Consider the following 23,555-nt stretch of genomic DNA (forward strand, 5'->3'; position numbering starts at 1 on the left):
GCTGCTCTCATAACAGAAATTAAATCATCTTATCCCCTCTGTACCATAATAAAAAGTGTTCCCGTGTCTGTTTTATGTAAAAAATCTTCCAATCTGTACCTATATGAGCTCAGCTCCCAGCTGATTCTCGTCTCTCTCTCCTCTCTTCCTCCCCGGCTGACGTCAGCGGGAGTGCTCAGCCCCGTCCACTGGAGCTGTGAGCCAGAGAGTGAAGAGAGCCGAGGAATCAGCTGGGAGCGGAGCTCATATAGGTACAGATCGGAAGATTTTTTTCATAAAACAGACACGGGAACACTTTTTATTATGGTACAGGGGGGATAAGATGATTTAATTTTTTACATAACACACAGACACTTGTTATTATGGTACAGAGGGCATAAGATGATTTAGTTGCAGTCGGTTAACAACCACTTTAAGGGGCTTGCTATGCTGGGAGGTGGGGAGGGGCTTTTGGTGCGCACTCCCGACACAGCACTATTCGCACTTATGCACACAAATATGCGGTAGCTCAGCGCCAAGGCCTTGCTGCTGAGAGGCTGCATATTTGTGTGCAATTGGCGCCAAGAGGTTAATAAAATCTATATCGTTCTGGTCAAACACAGAGAGTCTAGGGTTGGCCATAGATTGATCGAAATTTGGCTGGTTCAGTAGGGATCAGACAAATTTTCAGCTATGTATGGCCTTCCCGACTCAACAATAGCTGATCGTCAGATTTATTTAGAATGGGAATGTTAGAAATCTTTTGGCGATCATCAGCTGCAGCAATTGATCAGTGTATTCTGACAGTGGAGAAGTCCTGCTTTCAGAATACAATGTCCCAGCGGCGAGGATTCTTCCATGCACCTAGCTTGTGTGGATAGAGGAATCCATTTATCTTTCTTCAATCAGCCCGTTGGCTGGTTGAAAAACAAAAAAAAAATATGGCCACCCTTAGTTATTCTCAGGGTGACTCTGAGTTAACCATAAATTGGTAAAGCTCCAGTATTTTAAGACTCCGCATACCTGACTTTTGGCTTTGTTAAGCTGTTCTTCCTTTTTATCCAAGTCGTCTTGCAAAATTTGTTTTTCTTGTTCCAGTTCTTTCACACGTTTCTGAAGCTTGAGAAATAGGGACATGTCCAGAGCCTTCTTATCAATTGGTTCCTAAGGAATATCCAGAAATGGTACAATGGACACAGTATGCAATCAGTTAGCTGAGATCCATCATTTTATTATTTACTTTCACAATGGTAAGTTCAGTAGTAGGACACCCTTGACAGATTTATTTCTGGTAAACATTTAAATATTGATAATTTTACAGAGGATAGAAAACCCTGGAACAACCACCATTCATTGTCCCTACAAAGCAACATAAACTGGACCCAAACTGGACCCATGTAACTATGTAAAAATAAACAATGCCTGGAATTACCATATTCTTTAATATTGCCTAAAAGGACGACTATAAAGAAAAATATAGTTTTCTGTTAACTGTCAGGGTTGCTTACAACAATCACCATTTATTTATATGATTCAAATCTTTTTTTTTCTAAAAGAAACCCAGAAAGGTTTTTACTGTAACTGCTTACAATGTAATAGCTGGAGTTGGGCGTTCAGCTTTTTGTTGGTTATTTAAAGTCCACCTAAATCTACATGAAAATTTAGCACCAAATTTTTATCTTATGGGTCCCATACAATTTTATCCAACGTGTTTCAGGGGCCAAAAAAAGTCTCCCTTCTCTCAGAAAGACCGAGAATTATCGAGAATGGCACAGGTAGGGATAAAGCTAAACTACAACATAATCATACACATGAATACTAAAAAGTCCATAGGTCCAAATATATCCGTGGCAGCTCCTCAATGAGACTGAAGTAATATCTGCAATATTTAAAGGAAACTGGAGAGGGTGCCAACTAATTGCAGTATATTGGAAAAGACTTTATCAAAAATCACAAGTGGCAACAAGATGCATAAGGATAAGAGCATGTCATCCACCCAGTGTGGTTTGCTGTTGATCTTCAGTGTGCCTTCAGGAACCAGAAAACAGATGCCATTGTAAGGAGTGGTGGAGGACACCAAAAACAAAACTGGAAATCCTGGAGCACATTGAATGCACAGGACTGAAAGGGTGGGCCGCAGGGAGGGAAGCGTGGCTACATGTAACTGTTTATTTTTTAAGCCTGCAGTTAGGCTCTGAAACATGTAGCCATGGTCTTATCCTTATGCATCTTGTAAGTTGCCACTTGTGATTTTTAGTAAAGTTTTTTCCCATATACTGCACTTAGTTGGCGTTCTCCAATGTTTCCATTCTCAGGAATAAACTAAGTGGGAGCCCCGATGAAGGGGGATCTCCTGACCCCTGAAATGCATGGGATACCGCTTATCTTTTTGTGATTAAATTATTATCAGCAATTAAGTTTTATGGACTCATAAGACGAACGTGTGAAGTTTTGTTTTCAGTTTTCATGTGGATTTCTTGAGGGACATATTGCCTTGATGTAGAGCTGCAGAGGTCAATCCATCAAATCCCACCCTACACATTTCACTTGACAGAATCCGATCTACTTTTTCTTGAACCTAAAGCATGTCCATCTAAGAATCCCATTGTCCGTAGCCGTTACATGTAGTGGAAAATAACAGATCTACTGACAGGATTAACAGGTAATAAAAATGTTAACCACTTTCTGGCGATCTGGCGCATATATGCAGCTGCTTGGCGAGTGGATTTTAACGCAGAGTGGGCGCATATGCGCGGTGCTAGGTGAACAGGTACTAACGGGAACTGGAAAGCTCCCGATGCATACTTGCTTTTCTGTAGGCAGTAGTCACCATTTTATAAATTCATCATAAAAATGATAAGTAATTTAAGGGGGACATCTGACAATAAATCTGCTTAAAGCAGAATGAGGCAGCGTTGGTTCTATGGTCCCCTAGGTAAAGCTATAACAGATTGTTTTTTAAAACTAAATCCTAAGAGATAAAAAGCTTCTAGTGTAAGTTGGTGAAAAAAAAAACTCACAACACACCGAAAAATAAAACAAAAAATTGAAAAATACTTGAAATGTTATATTAGAAAAAAACTTTAGGTTCACCTTATTAGATGACCTTACCTCATTACGGAAAGCTAGGTCTTCTAAATCCGTAATCTCTGAACTGAAGGTGTATTCTGATTCGTTGCTGCTGTGGGTGGAGTCAGTCCTCTTATGTCCCGGTTTTGGAACGGTCTGCAACAGTAGTTAGATTAGACTGGTACACAAAGATACTCCATAATACCCCCTACTATTCCTATTTTCACTTCAACCCACCATGGTGCTCATGTCCTCCTTTAAGTCATCATATCGCTCCTCCAACCGACTAAACTCATTGAGCAGATTCTGATACCTCGACCTCTCATCATTCAGCTCATGTTCCAGTTCTTTTGTTTCTTGCAGTAGTTTTTTCTCCATATCCTCTACCAGGCACAAAAACAACAACAATGATCACAAAGCATGCCAAATCATATCTTAAAAAAGTGAATTTAGTAACTGAAGGGTAAATCACCATCTACACAGCATGCAATTATATATAGATTTTTTTTCAATTGCTTTTAAGTTTTCTAGTATTCTTTTAGTACCTACCAGTCATCCTCTTAGCCTGTTCCTGGATTAGGATGTTCAGCTCGTCCTTCTCAGTTTTCAATAATGCATTCTGCTCTTTCAGCTCAGAAACCAGCTATAAAACAAAATAATCTTGCTTTATGCTATACCATAAAATACCCTGGTTCTTCCAATGCCTTTATTATACTAGGTTAGTAGTCACAGAATATAGGAACGACTGGGAACAGTGTACCAATATACGCTGCTAGACAACACTGAGGTCTACACCTGGACCATCCAGCTTCAAAAGGTAAGGAAACATAACTTGGTACCATACTATCAAACTCCAAACCTCTGTTGGTCCGCAAGAGGCCAAAGGGCTCTGAAAGCTTGAGAAGCCTTAAAGTGGTTCTAAAGCCTAAAGTTTTTTTTTTTTTTATCTTAAAACGGATCTTCACTGCATCTGAGCACTACAAACCAAAAACGCCATTTCATTCATTTTTAATATTTAAAGCAAACCTGGCCATCCATGTCTTCATGCTTTATTTTGTTGAGAAATCACTTTGAAAAACACCCCCTAGCTTTTTTGGCCATGGCCATCTTGAGTAAGGACAAATGATTCATTTGCATTGATGCATTTTTTCCTGGAGTCCATCTGCCCTTAACTCAAGCATGCAGGCAGGAGAGTGTTCTTAACTGAAAAACCCCTTCTCCTCTCCTGAAGACCCATGGGATGTATGACATAATTTGCCTAGGCAAGAAACCAGGAAGTAACAGAAGAAATGTAAACAAAAAGGTGTAAAACAAGTAAATATGATATACTTTCCTGTTTATTTACTAATGCTAGCAGCATGAGGACTAAAAATAAACAATGTAGATTGGGAGCGTGAAATTCCACTTTAATGCATTCTCTGCATTAGAGTAAAAAACCTTCTGTGCTGCAGGATCCCCCACTCACCCCCTTTATACATACCTGAGCCCAATCTCAATTCTATGATGTGCGCAAGAGCAGCGGCTCTCTCCCTCCCCACAGGGCAGATTAAAAGCAGTGACAGCCATTGGCTGAGAGAATGAAAGAGCGAGAGAGAGGAGAGAGCGAGAGGAGAGAGAGAGAGCGAGAGGCTTTGCCTGTATTGATACTTCGCTGCATTGTATGACATACTGACATGTTATCACTATTTCTAGAGTACTCCAATATGCTCTTAACCCTCCCTGAAGAAGAAATAATATCATATTTCGAAACATGACATGTTGGGATCTCTGTGAACCTTTCCACGGTTTGGCCTCCTACCCTATAAGACTGACCTTATGTTGATAACGAGCATTGCTTCTACTGTATGATGCTATGTCTGCATATATGTCATTGCTTTTAACCTTACCTTTGGCATTTACTACTACTACTTTTATGATGTCAAAATAAAACTTATTTTCATTTTATACATTCTCTACTGGTTTATACTCCTACCACCTGGTTGGCTACTGCTTTCAAAGTCCCCCTGGGGCCTTTTCCTTTGTTCTGCATTGTTTTTGGGATGTGGCAGATAGCTTCTAGTCATAAACAAGCTATTTTTAGCAAATCTGTGTCATATTGGGAGCCAGCCGCCCGCACAATAACCCCCCCCCCCCCTCCTTAGGTACTCGGTAGGAGGGAGGAGCCAGAAGCGCTGGCGGGGCATCCAAGAAGACAAAGATTGGGGCGCTGCTCTGTGCAAAATCATTGCACAGAGCTTGTAAGTATAGCATGTTTATTATTTAAAAAATACATAAAAGGTTTAATATCAATTTAATGCTTTTATTTGACAGCAGCTGGAACATCCCCACTAGTCCATGCAGCAGCACAAATTATGTATTATTCCACTTTTATTCTCATATATTTAAAACTCTTAAGACGTGACTGTTTCTCATTAGACATGAGCTACAAGTGACATTACAGCTATATGTGTTTAGGCATATTTGAGTTTCAGCTACCAAGTGTCTGATTTTATCCAAGCAGCCAAATAGATTCTTGCTTTTTATAGCTTGCCCTAGCAGCCAGAAAGGGAGACTCAGATTAAATGCTATAAGGAAAACATTGACTGTTATTCTTTTAGACAAGTCATACATGAGATCCATGAAGATTATGGCTGAAACTTACTTTCTCAGTCTCCTTCCTGTATTTATCTGCATGTTCTTCAATGGTCTTCTTCTCAGTCTGTGTCTGTTGTAGTTCCTTTCTAAGCCGAGCAAGTTCATCTTGCAGAGTAACCAGCCGGTTAGCAGAATTTTTTGCCTCCTCTTCAATATGTTTAAGGCGGTCCACATCACTACGCAACTTGTCTTTCTCATTGTTGTAGGTGATCTCTAGGTGGGTCAGCCTCTCCTGCAAAGATTTGTTGTCCTTGTGCTGCACACAATGTAAAATAATATTAAAGCTTTGCAGAACATCACTAACAAAACCATATTGAAACGATATGCATGAGAGAAAGGTCTTCAAAAAAGGTCATATGATGTTCAAACATAAGAAATAAACCCAGTACCTGTTCATCAACTTTACGCTGCAGTTGCATGATTTTGTTCTCCATTCCAAAGTTGAGTTTCTTGTAGTGTTCGACAGAGCGTGCCTCGATTTTCAGCTTCTTCAGTTCCCTCCTGGCCATCATCCTGCGGTAGCAGCATTGAAGGTAGACTAAGGCTTCCATGCTTCTCTTGTAAGACACACGAGCTAGCCAGCCACGGACATGCTTCTGAATGATGGTCGCCTTGTGTATTCTGAGCATCTGAAAGTTGGTGAAGAAACATTTTAGTGAAACGCAATTAGAAAGTTATAAATCATGGGAGATTTGTGGAGATTGTGATGTCATCTGTTCATCTCAGGCCAATCAGAGGAAGACTTGTGTTCATTGATAAAAATACAAGGCTTCTCCTAAATGGCGGAGATGCGATACAACCAACTTTTTCTATACCCAGGAGTAGAGTGGAAGTCCATCATACGGCTTCCAATAGAATGAGCCACTTACTTTACGTAGCATGAGCTACTACAGTATAATTCAGCACAAGCAGCAAGCAGTCTTCACAGCATGCAAATTATTTGTTTGGCCTAAGTTCGGCCCAATAAATTATTTAAAGTGCCAGGAAACCTCTGTTAAGCCTTATTCACATGGGTACCACCTGTGTGAAGAGCTTCACACACGCAGGATGCGCAAGTGTTCCATGGACCTAAATGAATCTTCAAGAGTATCCCCAAATGTACATCTGTGCAGGACTGATGAACAGATCAGGACACAGTCTGTTTGCATTTGATCTGTGCATCGGCCCTGCCTGTCATTGATCTGGGCAGACTGCCAGCTTGCAGCTGCACAGAAAAGCTGTGAAGATGGCCTTTTGCGCAGATTAGTATCCCGGTGTGAATGAATGAATATTCTCCATACAGACTCTCTTTCTTACTATGTACATGATAATTTACTAGCATAGAACAGTAAACACTTGACACCTCAGCGCTAAGAGTTCACAAAGAAGCTAGCCTGAAGATATATAAATGCAATGACCACTGTGCAACGTGGACTGGATAGGTAAGGTGGTGAGGCTCTTTTCAGATCGGGGAATCTTGAACTGTACAATTAAACGCCTAGTGCATTATCAACAGCACTTTAATAAAAGATAAACAATACATATTATACTCATAAACCAGAGTAGATTGGTAGAGTATTATAAATATAGAAACTAGATGGCCACCCTTTAGCCTCAACCAAACAGATGACAGCACCAGCTGACCCTTTTCAGGGGACTGACCCCATTCCTTAGAACAAAGAAGCAGTCTTTGCTCTGAGAAGGGGGGTAAGTCCCTCAAAACATGTCACCTGGTACTGTCATCAGTCAGGCTCTGATGGATAATGTCTCTTAGTTGCAAGTTTTGTAAGTATAAAAACAAAAAAATCTGCTGCTATTGTGGTCTGTAGTGAAATGGGACATCATGCTAATTACTTGTATGTCTAATACTTGGATATCTCCCCCTTCCCAAGGCCCCCTAAGGGGCTTTGAATGATTTGAATGATTGAAACGTGTTTGGGCTTTTATTTGTACTTTTCATAATTATATGTTCTTGGATGGATGCATTTTTCCAATATGGGGGATTATGTTCATGGCTTTGTCAGAGCTATTATATAGGTTTTTAATACTCATAGGGTGATTTTAAGTATATTTCTTTCTTACATTAATAAATGTGTGTTATACTTCAAATTGCGTTAAAGTCCCAAGGGGGAATCTCTTCCTTCGAATTTATGTTATTTGGGGACGAGCAGTTGATACTCTTATTGCTTTTATTTTGTGCTTATCCAATATATGTACGTATGTAACCACTTGACCTGTGGAAAATGTATCCCCCTTCATAACCAGGCCATTTTTAGCTATACGGCACTGCATGAATTTAACTGACAATTGAGCTGTCATGTGACGCTGTACTCAAAATAAAATGTATGTCCTTTTTTCCTCATAAGTAGAGCTTTCTTCTGGTGGCATTTGATCACCTATGGGGTTTTTTGCGCTATAAACAAAAAAAGACCGAATACTTTGAAGTAACAAACAATATTTTTTACTTTCTGCTATAAAACATATTGCAAAAAAACTTTGAAAAAATCAAATTTCTTCATAAATTTAATGCCAATATGTATTCTGCTAAATATTTTTGGTAAAAAAAAAAGAGTTGGTTTGCGCAAAAGTTATACCATCTACAAACTATGGGATATATACTGGAATTTTAATTTTTTTATACTAGTAATGGTGGCAATTAGCGACTTTGCACACTAGACGTTTTTACAGCTGCTCCTAGGGGCGTCTGACATTTTTTTTCCTGCCTCTAAACTCCCCTCCATGTTAGCCTATGTGTCTATGCACACATAGGCTTTTAGCAGTGTTTAGTGGCAGGAGCTTTTAGAGGCAGGAAAAAACAAAACAAAAAAACACTGCCAGTGCATTCAGGAGCAGCAGAGTTTGGGCAGAAAAAATGTTTGAAGCTTCTAAAAGCTGCTAAATGTTAGTACTTGAGCATTAATTAATTTCAATGACCAGAATAAGTTATTCATTCTGGCCAATGAAGTTAATGAACGTCCAAGAGCTTGACACCTGTAAAAGCTCCTTAAAGCTTGTAAAAGCTTTAGATACTTTTACAAGCGTCATGCTTATTCTCTGCAAAAACGCTGCTGGCTTCAAGGAGAGTTAAATAAACGCCATGTGTGCATGAGGCCTAATTCAGTGATCAGTGCTAAAAATATTCACTGTCACTATACTAACTACTGTACTGGCTGGGAAGGGGTTAAACATCTAGGGTGAACAAAGGGTTAACTGTGTGCCTAGCCAGTGTTTTTTTTGTACTGTGTGGTGCTATAATAGGGGAAGAGATGGATTCTTCTTCCTGGCTTGCAGAGCTCCATTCTGTGTCTCTGCTGTGGAGTAATCACAGCAAAAACAGCGCCCTCTACTAGGCAGAAGTGTGTAATTACATATATAAGTGATTCTGTGCAGGAAGGCTAGCTCTGTAGCAGTATATCTGCTATAGGGCAATCCTTCAGTGGTTAAACAAAATGCAGCATAAGAGGCTACATTTAACTTTTCAGCGATTGCAATCACAAAGGATTAAGTTCGCTAACATCTTGCTTATCAATTTAGTAGGAATTGTGTTTGTGTGGAGTTACTGAACAAATACTTTCACAATCTTGATTATAATTTCTATAGTGCCTAATCTCCCTGATCTCAAATTTAGTCAGTAGCTAAATTAGAAAAAGTACAATGTTATTATGACTTATGCAGCTTAATCAGTGCCTTGCCAGCTCCACTAACCTGTTCGAACCTTTTCCTGGCTGCATAACCCCGAAGGTAAGTCTGAAGACGAAGTGTAATTGACTGTATATGTATATATCTTTTCCGAACCACATACATTTTCTGGAACTTCTGTATGATGATTGCTGCTCTGGTTCTGCGCAGGAACTTGGCAAGACTACATAAAGAAGAGTAGAATTAATGATCACATATAAACTATGGAATCAATGTTTTATTTTTTATATTTGTAAATCAATCAAATTCGCATTTAAAAAAAGAAAGGTGAAAAGAAATGTAAAAATGACATTAAAGCACACTCATCATAGATGACATTTTCATTAATAATTAAGCCAGCAATAACAATGCATGTCCTCACCATCTTGCCTGGTAGCCTCTGACGTATCTTTGAATGGTTATAGCTGCCTTTTTCATTCTCAAGTACTTCTTCCTCAATAGCCAGCTACGAATTGTTTTCTGGATTCGAATGCAGGCCACTCTTAATTTGTCTGCTCTTATTTTCTCCAGATAGGCCACTTGTCCAGCACGAAAAAAAATCTTTGTCTTGCCAAACTGGTATTTGTCTTGGTCCTGATTTTAGAGAAGGTAGAATATGTACTATTGCCATCATGTATTCATTATACTATAACTGCCCAAAAGGAAGCATAATACAACTAGGTCTATCAATTTTCTATTTTATATATATATATATATATGTATATGTATATATATATATATATATATATATATATATATATATATATATATATATATATATATACATACACACACACACGCACACACACACACTACACTGTGCAAATGTTTTAGGCAGGTGTGAAAAAATGCTGAAAATTAAGAATGCTTTCAGAAATAGAAGTTTAATTTGTTTATTTTTTTATCAATTAACAAAATGAGTAAAGAAAAAAAAGGCAATGAACAGAAGAGAATTTCAAATTAAATCAATATTTGGTGTGACCACTCTTTGCCTTCAAACCAGCATCAATTTTCTAGGTACCCTTGCACACAGTTTTTGAAAGAACTCGGCAGGTAGGTTGCTCCAAACACCTTGGAGAACTAACCACAGATCTTTTGTGTATGTAGGCTGCCTCAAGTCCTTCTCTCTCTTAATGAGATCCCAGACAGACTCAATGATGTTGAGATGAGGGCTCTGTGGGGGCCCCAACCATCACTTCCAGGATTCTTTGTTGTTCTTTACACCGAAGATAGTTCTTAATGGCATTGGTTGTATGTTTGGGGCCGTTGTCCTTCTGCAGAATACATTGGGAGCCAATTACAAACCTTCCTGGTGGTAGGGCATAATGGATAAGATCTGCCTGTACTTCTCAGCATTGAGGACACCATTGATCCTGACCAAATCTCCAATTCAATTTGCAGAAATGCACATAGGAAAATGTTGAGGTAAGGTTGAGTAAAAGGATTGGCCCACATCCCAAATAGTAAAGAAAATGGTAAAAAAAAGCTTGAGAGCGTTTTTATTGCCTGGTCTCGCTGGTTCTCACTGGGGCATTTCCATCATTGTGAGCATGTTTTGTTTCTCTTGGAAGGACATCGCTGACTACTTTTAACCATTTTGTGGCTGTTGCATTTTTTCTTATAAACTTTTGTTAACACGCAAGTCCAATTTTGCACTAATCATATAAGAACAAAGAGTGGATGTAATGTTGATAAACATTGGGGTACTCACACTTTATGGGTGCTTGCAGCGCACCAGGCTATAGAAAACATACAATGTTAAAATCCTCCCCAAATGGTTTGCAGGCTTGTGTGAATCAGCAGCTAGCTCAGAGAGCAAGTGACTGTCTCCTCCACCGTCCTGACCCCTCCCCTACACGTGACGACACGGGGTGATCACGTCTTCCTCAGGGGATCCCCACGGTCACACAATTGGAGGTTAGCGCAGTCACACGGGGGGGGGGGGGGGGAGCATATGTGTGAAGTCATGGTTAATATTATTTGGATCATCATCACAGAGTCACTTTAAGGAGATTATATATATATTTTTTCACTGTGGACTTGCTGAAAATAAGTTTTGAATAATATATATATATATATTTTTTTTTTTTTTCCACCTGAGTGAGTGATATATCACATAGCTCTGCATTTATTTATTTTTAATATTTTATACACAGATTATGGGAGTGTGAATATGCTTAGCGACTGTGGATTGGTTCTCTTACGTTTAAAACATTCTTTGGACATGCTTCATTGGTAGCTAGCACGACATCTATCTATATCACAATGTTATGCATTATGTTGACCTATATGTTCACCAGCCACCACTGCTGTTCTTTTTTAACCTATTGTTATTATAAAAATTGTATCAATTTTACTTGTTTCTTCTGCTTTGATTTTCTATGTCAGTATTATTACACTATTAACTAGTTGGGCCATTAAATTCCCTTTAAGGGGAAATTTTTTCCCATTTTTATTTGCAGAAATGCAACCCCAAACTTGCAGGAAACCTCCACCATGCTTCACTGTTGCCTGCAGACACTTATTATTGTACGGCCCTCCAGCCCTTACACAAACTGCCTCCTGCTACAGCCAAATATTTCATATTTTGACTCATCAATCCAAAGCACCTGCTGCCATTTTTCTTCACCTCAGTTCCTATGTTTAGCTTTTTGGGCTCAATTCTTTCATGACGATTACTTCTGGCCAGACTTCTCTGGACAGTAGATGGGTGTACCTGGGTCATACTGATTTACGCCAGTTTTTTTCCGATAGCACTTCTGGACATTTTTCTATGTCGAAGGAAAGTAAGCATTATGTGCCTTTCATCTGCTGCATTAGGTTTCCTTGGCCAACCACTGTGTCTACAGTCCTCAACGTTACCTGTTGCTTTGTGCTTCTTCAAAAGAGCTTGAACAGCACATCTTGAAGCCCCAGTCTGCTTTGAAATCTTTGTCTAGGAGAAACCTTTCATTATAACTTTCGTGTCTTATTGCTGTACTCAGTCTTGCCATGGTGTATGACCTGTGACATGAAACTGTTTTCTACAACCTTAACTTAGTAGCAGAGCTTGGCTATTCGGCACCCAGTTTTAGGCCTTCTACACAGCTGTTTCTGTTTCAGTTAATAACTGTGTTTCAACCCTACATATGAAATTGATGATCATTAGCACCTGCTTGGTATAACTGGTTAACCATACACCTGACTCTAATCCTATAAAATCCCTGACTTTGTGCAAGTGTACAGTGTAAGAATTTATGCTGGATTGAAGTAAAGGGTGGTCACACCAAACATTGATTTGATTTTTTTTCTTCTCTTCGCTCACTTTGCAAATTGATAAAAAATAAATAATTAAAGGGGTTGTAAGGGTAAAAGTGCATTAAGGTGAAAAAACTTCCGACAATACCGCCGCCCCCAGCCCCTCTGTTTTACTTACCTGACCCCTCGAAAGTCCCGCGCTCGCTCCCGACATCTATTTCGCTGCTCAGCCTGGCCGCTGATTGGCTACAGTGGATGGATTGAAAGCAGCGCAGCCATTGGCTCGCGTTGCTGTCAATCACATCCAATGACGCGGCACGCCGGGGGGCGGGGCCGAGTGATACAGTGAGCGGCTATAGCCGCCGGCTGTATCACGGGAGCGCGCCCGCAAGAACTAACCACCATGCGAGGGAGCTCGCATTAAGGTGGTTAGTTCTCTCGGGGAGGAGCTGAAACAGCGGTCGAGGGACCCCAGAAGACCAGGTTTGGGGCCACTATGTGCAAAACGAGCTGCACAATGAAGGTAAGTATAAGATGTTTTTTATTTAAAAAAAATAAATAAATTACCTTTACAACCCCTTTAAAGTATATTTTGCACAGTACTTTCACTCATATATATATATGCATACATACACTCACACACAGTATCTCACAAAAGTGAGTACACCCCTCACATTTTTGTAAATATTTTATTATATCTTTTCATGTGACAACAGAGAAGAAATGTCACTTTGCTACAATGTAAAGTAGTGAGTGTACAGCTTGTATAACAGCGTAAATTTGCCATCCCCTCAAAATAACACACAGCCATTAATGTCTAAACCGCTGACGACAAAAGTGAATACACCCCGAAATGCAAATGTCCAAGTTGGGCCCAATTAGCCATTTTCCCTTCCTGGTGTCACGTGACTCATTGGTGTTACAAGGTCTCAGGTGTGAATGAGGAGCAGGTGTGGTAAATTTGGTGTTATCGCTCTCACTCGCTCATACTGGTCACTGTAATTTCACAATGGCACCTCATAGCAAAGAACTCTCTGAGGATCTGAAAAAAATAATTGTTGTTCTACATAAAGATGGCCTAGGCTATAAGAATATTGCCAAGACCCTAAAACTGAGCTGCAGCGTGGTGGCCAAGACTATACAGCGGTTTAACAGCATAGGGTCCACTTAGAACAGGCCTCGCCATGGTCGACTGAAGAAGTTGAGCGCACGTGCTCAGCATCATATCCAGAGGTTGTCTTAGGGAAAGAGACGTATGAAAGCTGCCAGCACTGCTGCAGAGGTTGAAGGGGTGGGGGGTCAGCCGGTCAGTGCTCAGACCATTCGCGGCACAATGCATCAAATTGTTCTGCATGTCGTCCCAGAAGGAAGCCTCTTCTAAAGATGATGTACAAGATAGCCCGCAAACAGTTTGCTGAAGACAAGCAGACCAAGGAAATGGATTACTGGAACCATGTCCTGTGGTCTGATGAGTCCAAGATAAACTTATTTGGTTCAGATGGTGGCGTGTGTGGCGGCAACCAGGTGAGGAGTACAAAGACAAGTTCGTCTTGCCTACAGTCAAACATGGTGGTGGGAATGTCATGGTCTGGGGCTTCATGAGTGCTGTCGGCACTGGGGAAATAGTTCGTTGAGGGAACCATGAATGCCAACATGTACTGTGACATACTGAAGCAGAGCACGATCCCCTCCTTTTAGAGACTGGGCCACAGGGCAGTATTCCAACATGATAACGACTCCAAACACACCACTGCCTTGCTAAAGAAGCTGAGGGTAAAGGTGATGGACTGGCCAAGCATGTCTCCAGACCTACTGAGCATCTGTGGGGCATCCTCAAACAGAAGGTGGAGGAGCGCAAGGTCTTTAACATCCACCAGTTCTGTGATGTTGTCATGGAGGAGTGGAAGGGGTCTCCAGTGGCAACCTGTGAAGCTCTGGTGAACTCAATGCCCAAGTGGGGTTAAGGCAGTAGTGGGAAATAATGGTGGCCACACAAAACATTGACACTTTGGGCCCAATTTGGACATTTTCACTGACTCACTTTTGTTGCCAGTGGTTTAGGCATTAATGGCTGTGGTTTGAGTTATTTTGAAGGGACAGCAAATTTACACTGTTATACAAGCTGTACACTCACTACTTTACATTGAAAAGATATAACAAAATATGTACAAAGATGTGAGAGGGTGTACTCACTTTTGTGAGATACTGTGTGTATATATATATATATATATATATATATATATATATATATATATATATATATATATATATATATATATATAAAAATATATATACACACACACATACATACATACATACACAGTGCTCAGCATTAATGATCAATAGATCAATATCTCAATATCTCAATGAACGCAAGAACAATTTCCAAGATTTTGACAAAACTGAGTTGAGTCTTATAGAACATTTGTTTAGCTCATTACATGAAAGTAAGGTTAATAATATAACTTAGATTTCAAAATCTTCAGTTTTACTAAAATTAGCAAAAATGAATAACCCGCAACAAAAACTACATCATCTAGTATTTTGTATGACCTCCATTATTTCTAAGGACAGCACCAAGTCTTCTAGGCATGGAATGAACAAGTTGGTGACATATTGCAACATCTATCTTTTTCCATTCTTCATGAACGGCCTCTTTTAGAGCCTGGATGCTGGATGGAGAGTGACGCTCAACTTGTCTCTTCAGAATTCCCCATAGTTATTCCCCCGATTGGGTTCAGATCAGGATACATACTTGGCCACTGAAGCACTTTCACCCTGTTCTTCTTCAAAATTGCAACAGTGGCCTTAGATGTGTGTTTTGGATCATTTGCACGACGACCAAGGGCACAGAGTGATGATGATGCATCTTCTCTTTCAATATAGAGCAGTACATCTGTGAATTCATGATACCATCAATGAAATGCAGCTCCCCAACACCAGCAGCACTCATGCAACCCCACAGAAGGACATTTCCACCACCATGTTTTACTGCAGGCACCATGCATTTTTCTTTGTACTCCTCACCTTTGCAATGCCTTATGCCCCGTACACACGGTCGGATTTTCCGATGGAAAATGTGCGATCGGAGCGTGTTGTCAGAAAATCCGACCGTGTGTGGGCTCCATCGGACTTTTTCCATCGGAATTTCCGACACACAAAGTTTGAGAGCCTGCTATAAAATTTTCCGACAACAAAATCCGTTGTCGGAAATTCCGATCGTGTATACACAAATCCGAAGCACAAAGTGCCACGCATGCTCAGAATAAAATTAAGAGACGAAAGCTATTGGCTACTGCCCCATTTATAGTCCCGACGTACGTGTTTTACGTCACCGCGTTTAGAACGATCAGAAATTCCGACAACTTTGTGCGACCGTGTGTATGCAAAACAAGTTTGAGCCAACATCCGTCGGAAAAAATCCATGGATTTTGTTGTCGGATTTTCCGATCAATGTCCGACCGTGTGTACGGGGCAATACAGTCATCAGTTCCAATAACATTTATCTTGGTCTCATCACTCCAGAGTACAGAGTCCCAGTAATCTTCTTTTTTAGCATGGGCCCTGGCAAATTCTAGGCAGGCTTTTTTGTGCATGGGTTTTAGGAGAGGCTTCCTTCGTGGAGGACACCCATGCATGCCATTCTTCTGCAGTGTATGCCATATTGTGTCACGGGAAACAATCACCCCAGTTTGGCTTTCTACTTCTTTAGCTAACTGCAGTGAACTTGCATGGATGGTGATTTTCTTCAACCCTTCTCATCAGAAGACGCTCCTGTGGAGGTGTTAAATTCCGTGGTAGGCCTGGATGTCTCTGTGAGATGAATGCAATTCCATCTTTGTTAAATTTTTGTATCACTTTTGCTACAATATTCTGACTGATAAGTAAAGATTTGCTCATCTTCTTGTAGCCTTCCCCTTTCTTGTTTAAATAAATTATTTTCTTTCTCAGGCCTTGTGACATTTCTCTTCCATGTGGTGCCATTGCTGACAGCATGAAATGGGAGGGGTTTTCTTTGTTAAGTAACGCCTTTTTATAATCAATTGTCTGCTGGACACCTGTTTAATAAATAATTCGACTCATCTGTAGTTAGTTTCTTGTTAATTAGAATTTTGTTGTCTAAAATTTAGCTTTGCTCTTATGGGTCCTTTCACATGGGCTTTCTGCCCGGCGGACTCCGTTTTGCTCAGCGGGGGATCGATCCGCTGATCCCCACTGAGCAGGCGGATGACAGGTCTGTGCTGAGATGGACCTGTCAAAGTCCCGCTCTCCTCTAAGGGAGATCGGACGAAAGCGGCCTGCCTGTCCGTTTTCATCCGATCCGCCAGGCGGATGGAAAATAGGGTATCCATCCATCTGGATTTCACAGACAGGATCGGATCGGATAGCGGCAGATGTCAGCAGACATGTCACCGCTGACATCCGCCGCTCCATAGGGCTGAATGGAGTGTCCGATCAGGTCCGCCTGAAAAATTGACAGGCGGACCTGATCGGAAAGCCCGTATGAAAGGGGCCTTAGGCTTTCATTGGGGTTTATTCATTTTTGCAACATGGTCTTGAATAACTTTGTTAAGAAAAATACTTTTTTTGTGTGTGCAAATGAACAAATCTTCGTTGCAATGAATGGCCCGCATTTTGTAGTATAGTGTCCCATAGAAAATGTTAATTCTAAAAAGGAAAGTAAAGGTTTTCAGACAAACCGGTTTGGATGTACTCATTTATGCTGAGCACTGTATGTATGTGTATATATTATATATATATATATATATATATATATATATATATATATATATATATATATATATATATATATATACACATACACACACATACACACATTTTTTTTTTTTACACAACTGCGATAAATTGTATATTTTTAATGTCTTGGAAGTCAGAATTAAAAAATATGGCAGCAACATTAAAAAAAAAACAATAACATTTTATTTAGAACGAACCAAAATGAGCTTCTCCAGAACATTTTTGCAGGTTTGCCTCCAATCACTAAGGATGTCTCTCTGTTTCATCAGCACCCTATATCGGCTAAAGAATTCTTGGTAAGTCCACCTAGGATGGTAGGGAAGAGGCTATGTTACATCCTAGGTACAGCTCTGTAGACTAGAAAGAAAACAACACTAACAGAATTTTAGTGGCTTACCTGGAAGGGAATCCAGCAGCACTAATCCGTATGGTTTCTAATACTCCGCAAGCCCGCAGCTGCTGAACTGCCCGTTTAGAGTCAAACCTTATGAAAACAGAACCAGAACAACCAGAGCATAAAGTAAGCCTATACCAGAAGAACAAATGCCCGAAGCACACAAATTGCAATATTCTTGCATTCTATTTAATGTCTTTCCTGGATGCATCCAAGGCAAAAACAACAGTAGAAAATAGGTCATATCCACTAGACTGCATCAGTGTCCAAAATCAGTTAATATGTGCAGTCATGTTGGATCTTGAGGGTTCAGTGTACACTACATATGAACAAAGACACTTCATAAAGATAATGTTTGCAGCTCAGCTTCATTCATGTAAATCTGCTCTCAGTTTACTTATGGCTATGTATGAGCGTTAACATTGTGTAGGACCACAGTTTTCCGCTGCCTTAGGGGAGCCTGTGTTGGTGTAGCTTTAAGAAGGATGAGACTAATTCAATGGTAAGCCTGGTTTCATTTCAGTACATTTACTATTTTGGGTGCTCAGATAGTTTAAAGTGGTGAACACACATTGCGGAGGTCCCATGGGCGGGCAGTATGACTTCTAATATGTATGCAACAAAATCCTCTGTGTTTAAAGGATAAGTTCACCATTTAACAAAAAAATAATAAATGCACATTTTTTTCAGGTAAAAAAAATGTGCATTTACTATTTTTTTGTTATAGGCGCCTAGAAAGCACTGCAGCAGCGATCAGCATGCCACGCAGGTCTCCTGCAGACTGTCAGTGTGAGCTGTCTTCCCATACATCGTACAGGTAGACAGTTTTACACAGACAGGAAGATTAATTAACTACCACAGTGCTCAATAGCGCCATAGTAATTGATTGAGAACTACAAGCCAAAAACTGGCTAAAACTCTGTTGGTACTTGTAGTTCAATGATTCACAGAGATCTGCGAATCAATGATGCGGCCATGTGGGCGGAGCCCCCACACGGTCACGCGCTCTTTGAATTGTGGCAGCAAGTACAGGAGAAGATCCCCAGCTCGCTGCCACAAGGAGGGGCGGGATAGCGGGGGAGAGGTGTCTGATGCTAAAATGTTACACTAAAAATATGGGTGCAACATGTTCAGAAAGGTGAACTTATCCTTTAAGGCCCAACTGAAGATTGTGGTTAGAGGCATCAAATAGTGAGCATAATGCTTAACGTTATTTGTTTTACGGTTTGTAAAAGCACTAGCCAAAAATCCAAGGTCCAAGCAGCAAAGCAGAACCGCTGAAGAACAACGGGGTTGATCTATTAAAACTAGGAAGTGCAAAATCTGGAGCAGCTGTGCCTGGTAGCCAATCAGCTGCTAACTTCAGCTTGTTCAATTAAACTTTGCCAAAAAAAAAAAAAACCTTAGAAGCTTATTGGTTTCTATGCAGAGCTGCACCAGATTTTGCACTCTCCAGTTTTAGCAAAATAGACCCCAATGGCTTTCTGCAGAAGTCAGACCATAATACAGTGCTACAACATTTGCTCTCCCTAGAGAAGAGGTGCATGCTGCCTGTGCCTTGGATTCTGGACTCCCACAAACATTTCACCCTACTGTCTCCCCTCTTTAGCTCCCACCCCATACTGTACATTATATACAGACCAGTCTGTGGCCTGATGACAGCATACTGTACAATATATACAGACCAGTGTATATGATGTACAGTGTCAGTGTACAGACTGGTTTGTATATAAAGTACAGAATGATGTCATCAGGGTACAGACTGGTATGTATATAATGTACCGTATGGTGTCATCAGGGTACAGACTGTTCTGTATATAATGTACAGTATGGTGTCAGGGCACAGACTGGCCTGTATATAATGTACAGTATGTCATCATCAGGGTACAGACTGGTCTGTATATAATGTACAGTATGGTGTCAGGGCACAGACTGGTCTGTATATAATGTACAGTATGGTGTCAGGGCACAGACTGGTCTGTATATAATGTACAGTATGTCATCATCAGGGTGCAGGCTGGTCTGTATATAATGTACCGTATGGTGTCATCAGGGTACAGACTGGTTTGTATATAAAGTACAGTATGTGTCATCAGGGTACAGACTGTTCTGTATATAATGTACCGTATGGTGTCATCAGGGTACAGACTGTTCTGTATATAATGTACAGTATGGTGTCATTAGGGTACAGACTGTTCTGTATATAATGTACAGTATGGTGTCAGGGCACAGAATGGCCTGTATATAATGTACAGTATGTCATCATCAGGGTACAGACTGGTCTGTATATAATGTACAGTATGGTGTCAGGGCACAGACTGGTCTGTATATAATGTACAGTATGTCATCATCAGGGTACAGACTGGTCTGTATATAATGTACAGTATGGTGTCAGGGCAGACTGGTCTGTATATAATGTACAGTATGGTGTCAGGGCACAGACTGGTCTGTATATAATGTACAGTATGTCATCATCAGGGTACAGGCTGGTCTGCATATAATGTACAGTATGTCATCATCAGGGTACAGACTGGTCTGTATATAATGTACAGTATGTCATCATCAGGGTACAGACTGGTCTGTATATAATGTACAGTATGGTGTCAGGGCAGACTGGTCTGTATATAATGTACAGTATGGTGTCAGGGCACAGAATGGCCTGTATATAATGTACAGTATGTCATCATCAGGGTACAGACTGGTCTGTATATAATGTACAGTATGGTGTCAGGGCAGACTGGTCTGTATATAATGTACAGTATGGTGTCAGGGCACAGACTGGTCTGTATATAATGTACAGTATGTCATCATCAGGGTACAGGCTGGTCTGCATATAATGTACAGTATGGTGGCATCACGGTACAGACTGGTTGGTCTCTATATAATTAATGTACAGTATGGTGTCATCAGGGTACAGACTGGTCTGTATATAATGTACAATAAGTCATCAGGGTACAGACTGGTCTGTATATAATGTACAGTATGGAGTCATCAGGGTACAAACTGGTTGGTCTCTATATAATTAATGTACAGAATGGTGTCATCAGGGAACAGACTGGTCTGTATATAATGTACAGTATGGTGTCATCAGGGTACAGACTGGTCTGTATATAATGTACAATATGGCCTCAGGGCACAGACTGGTCTGTATATAATGTACAGTATGGTGTCATTTGGGTACAGACGGGTTGGTCTCTATATAATTAATGTACAGTATGGTGTCATCAGGGAACAGACTGGTCTCTATAAAATTATTGTACCGTATGGTGTCATAAGGGTACAGACTAGTCTGTATATAATGTACAGTCTGTACCCTGTATATAACACTCAGTATGGTGTCGGGGTGACAACATGTTTTACTGCACCAGGTGACACCAACCCTAGTGACGCGGCTGCTTAGATATGGGTTGGAATGGCGGCGACACTCTGCTTTGCATTTTGTACATTGGCGTACATTTGCTAAAGTATACAACAGAAACCTTAGTTTTTAATGTAAATGCTAGGAAGAGTTTATAGTTCGGTCCTATCAAGCTGGACTGAGCACTGGGGAGGTTTTGTAATCTGTTTTTCAGATCCGATATATGTCTTCATCTAAAATCAGCAAACAGATTGGAAACCACGCTCAAGTGTAATATTCTCTCCAGACTGAAAACCATAAGGTATATTTATTAGTCTCCTACAACCACCAGTCAGCTGTTACATTCCTCCCTTTACTGTGAAATATTTCATGAAGAGGACAAATGGCTGATGCTTTCAGAAAGAAGAAGAAAAACATGGCCACTTTCGATCATAAAGATCCCAGAGCTTCTACACAGCCTTTTAATGTAGATGTACAGATCATTTTTATGTACATGGTACAGCACCGTAGCCTGTATAAGAAGTGTAGGTTTAGCTTATATAGTTATTAATAAAGATCATGCAGAAGCAGATCTTTCATTATTTAATACACTCGTAACCTTGTTTAACACTAAAGCTGCACAAAATATAAGAGATATTGAACTCATAAATACAAAAAGCAGCCTTTTTATTTAGCTGAAATGCAGCTCTGCCTTCTTAAAGGAGAGTCAGCATTTTTCTAAAAGAGAAAGCAAAGCCACTGTGAAATTCTGCTGCATACAGATCTGTTGGTCCTTTGTGATTTACAATTAGTAGCAATGATGACAAAGCAAAAGAGCCAGTCTCTATTTACTAATTCTTTCTTAAAGGATAAGTTCACCTTTCCTTTACCCTTTGCAGGTAAAAAAAAATGTGCATTTATTTTATTTTTTTGTTAGGACCCTTTAAAGCAGGGGTCTCAAACCGGCGGCCCTCCAGCTGTTGTGGAACTACAAGTCCCATCATGCCTCTGCCTGTGGGAGTCATGCTTGTAACTGTCAGCCTTGTAATGCCTCATGGGACTTGTAGTGTCGCAACAGCTGGAGGGCTGCCATTTTGAGACCCCTGCTTTAAAGCATTACACCCACGATCAGCAGATCGTGGGTGTAATGCCACAGTCCTGCAGACTGTCTGTGTAGCTGTCTGCCTGTACCTCAGATACGGGCAGGCAGTTACACTCTGAAGACTCAATGAAATACTAGAGCGATCAACATCACCTTGGTAGTTCATTGAGAACTACAAGCTGACAGCTGCAAAGGCTTTCGGTAGTAGTAATTCATTCACAAAACGCTGTGAATGAATGACGCAGCTGGGCAGGTGCATTGTTTTCCAAAGATTGCGACAGCAAGCATGGGGAGAGGATCCCCCACTCGCTGTCAAAACAGGGGATCGAGGGGCGGTACATCTGTAAAATGTTATGTTACACCTCAAATATGGGTGTAACATGTAACATGTTACAAAATGTGAAGTTATCCTTTAGTTTCTTTGTATAGTTCCAGTGCTTCATTATGTAATGGTAAAAAAAAAATGGGCAATTCATTAAAAGGAGTGTAGTGCTCCAGCGGTGGACTCTAAAAGAGGTGGTAATGGACTTCTCTGTGTAATACCATTGCATATAGCAGGTAAGGATAACCTATTTTTTTTTTTTATTTCAATGTAAAAAAAAGTCTTTACAATCACTTTAATGAAGAAAATAATAACTGCCACAACTGCAAAAACTGTTTCAGACATGCATATGATCTACATACGTAAATGGATACTTGAAGTCATTTGGCTTGATGCAGCGCACATAGTGTGGGGTTGTGGCATTCAGTGTCTCCATCAGCAGGTGCAGAGAATTCCTAAACTGAAATATGACAATACAGCTTCACAAAACAATGAATAGTAAATCATATTCAGCTGAAAATATACATAGAAGTCAAAATGTTTGTGTAAAATGTAGAAACAGCAGTATACCGATCTTCCTACTGAAGAGCTGTATGGGGGGGGGGGGTGTATCAGAGGAAGTCTGACCACTGGAGTACAGGCACACTGAAAAGCCAAACTCTAGGAAATGTAAAAACTCTTCCTTGCAGCAGGGCTGTACCTGCACTGGGCAGTGTTGCCAACCTGCAGCCAGTAAAAAATGGGTACTTTTCTCCTGCCAGTAAATGCCAGTGACAGGAAAAGATTGCCAACAAAAATATGGCTGTGACGCTCGGCATGTGCAGTTCCGCTCTGGAGCCAGCCGAGACCACCCGAGTGCCTGCTAAAGTATGTTTGGGCGGCGCCAGTGGGGAGCGGGTTTGGCGGTGTCTGAGCATGTCGTGTTATGTCATGGTGCAAGGGAGCCGAGCAGCTGGAGCCTCGTGTGCAGTTCTGCAGGACGGGAGCAAGGCAAGCTAGGAGTGGGACTGTCAATGCTGTTTGGATTGGAGTGGACTGAAGGGACCACCTGGTGTGGAGAGAGACT

General features: G+C 40.6%; 1 protein-coding gene across 8 annotated transcripts in view; it reads right to left on the bottom strand.

The window, feature by feature from the left end:
- MYO5A (myosin VA) overlaps nt 1-23,555 on the bottom strand; it is a 290,881-nt gene that overhangs the window by 69,556 nt on the left and 197,770 nt on the right. For all 8 annotated transcript variants that reach the window (XM_073618728.1, XM_073618727.1, XM_073618732.1 and 5 more), the window contains exons 16-26: nt 22,852-22,949; nt 17,732-17,818; nt 17,532-17,640; nt 9,722-9,933; nt 9,367-9,523; nt 6,072-6,311; nt 5,690-5,938; nt 3,598-3,691; nt 3,286-3,431; nt 3,091-3,204; nt 1,003-1,143 (exon numbers count right to left, since the gene is read on the bottom strand). In XM_073618728.1, the coding sequence (XP_073474829.1) occupies nt 1,003-1,143; nt 3,091-3,204; nt 3,286-3,431; nt 3,598-3,691; nt 5,690-5,938; nt 6,072-6,311; nt 9,367-9,523; nt 9,722-9,933; nt 17,532-17,640; nt 17,732-17,818; nt 22,852-22,949 (1,647 nt within the window). The remainder of the gene's footprint in view (nt 1-1,002; nt 1,144-3,090; nt 3,205-3,285; nt 3,432-3,597; nt 3,692-5,689; nt 5,939-6,071; nt 6,312-9,366; nt 9,524-9,721; nt 9,934-17,531; nt 17,641-17,731; nt 17,819-22,851; nt 22,950-23,555) is intronic.

This window comes from Aquarana catesbeiana, linkage group LG03, assembly GCF_042186555.1.
Source record: "Aquarana catesbeiana isolate 2022-GZ linkage group LG03, ASM4218655v1, whole genome shotgun sequence".
Taxonomy (NCBI): domain Eukaryota; kingdom Metazoa; phylum Chordata; class Amphibia; order Anura; family Ranidae; genus Aquarana; species Aquarana catesbeiana.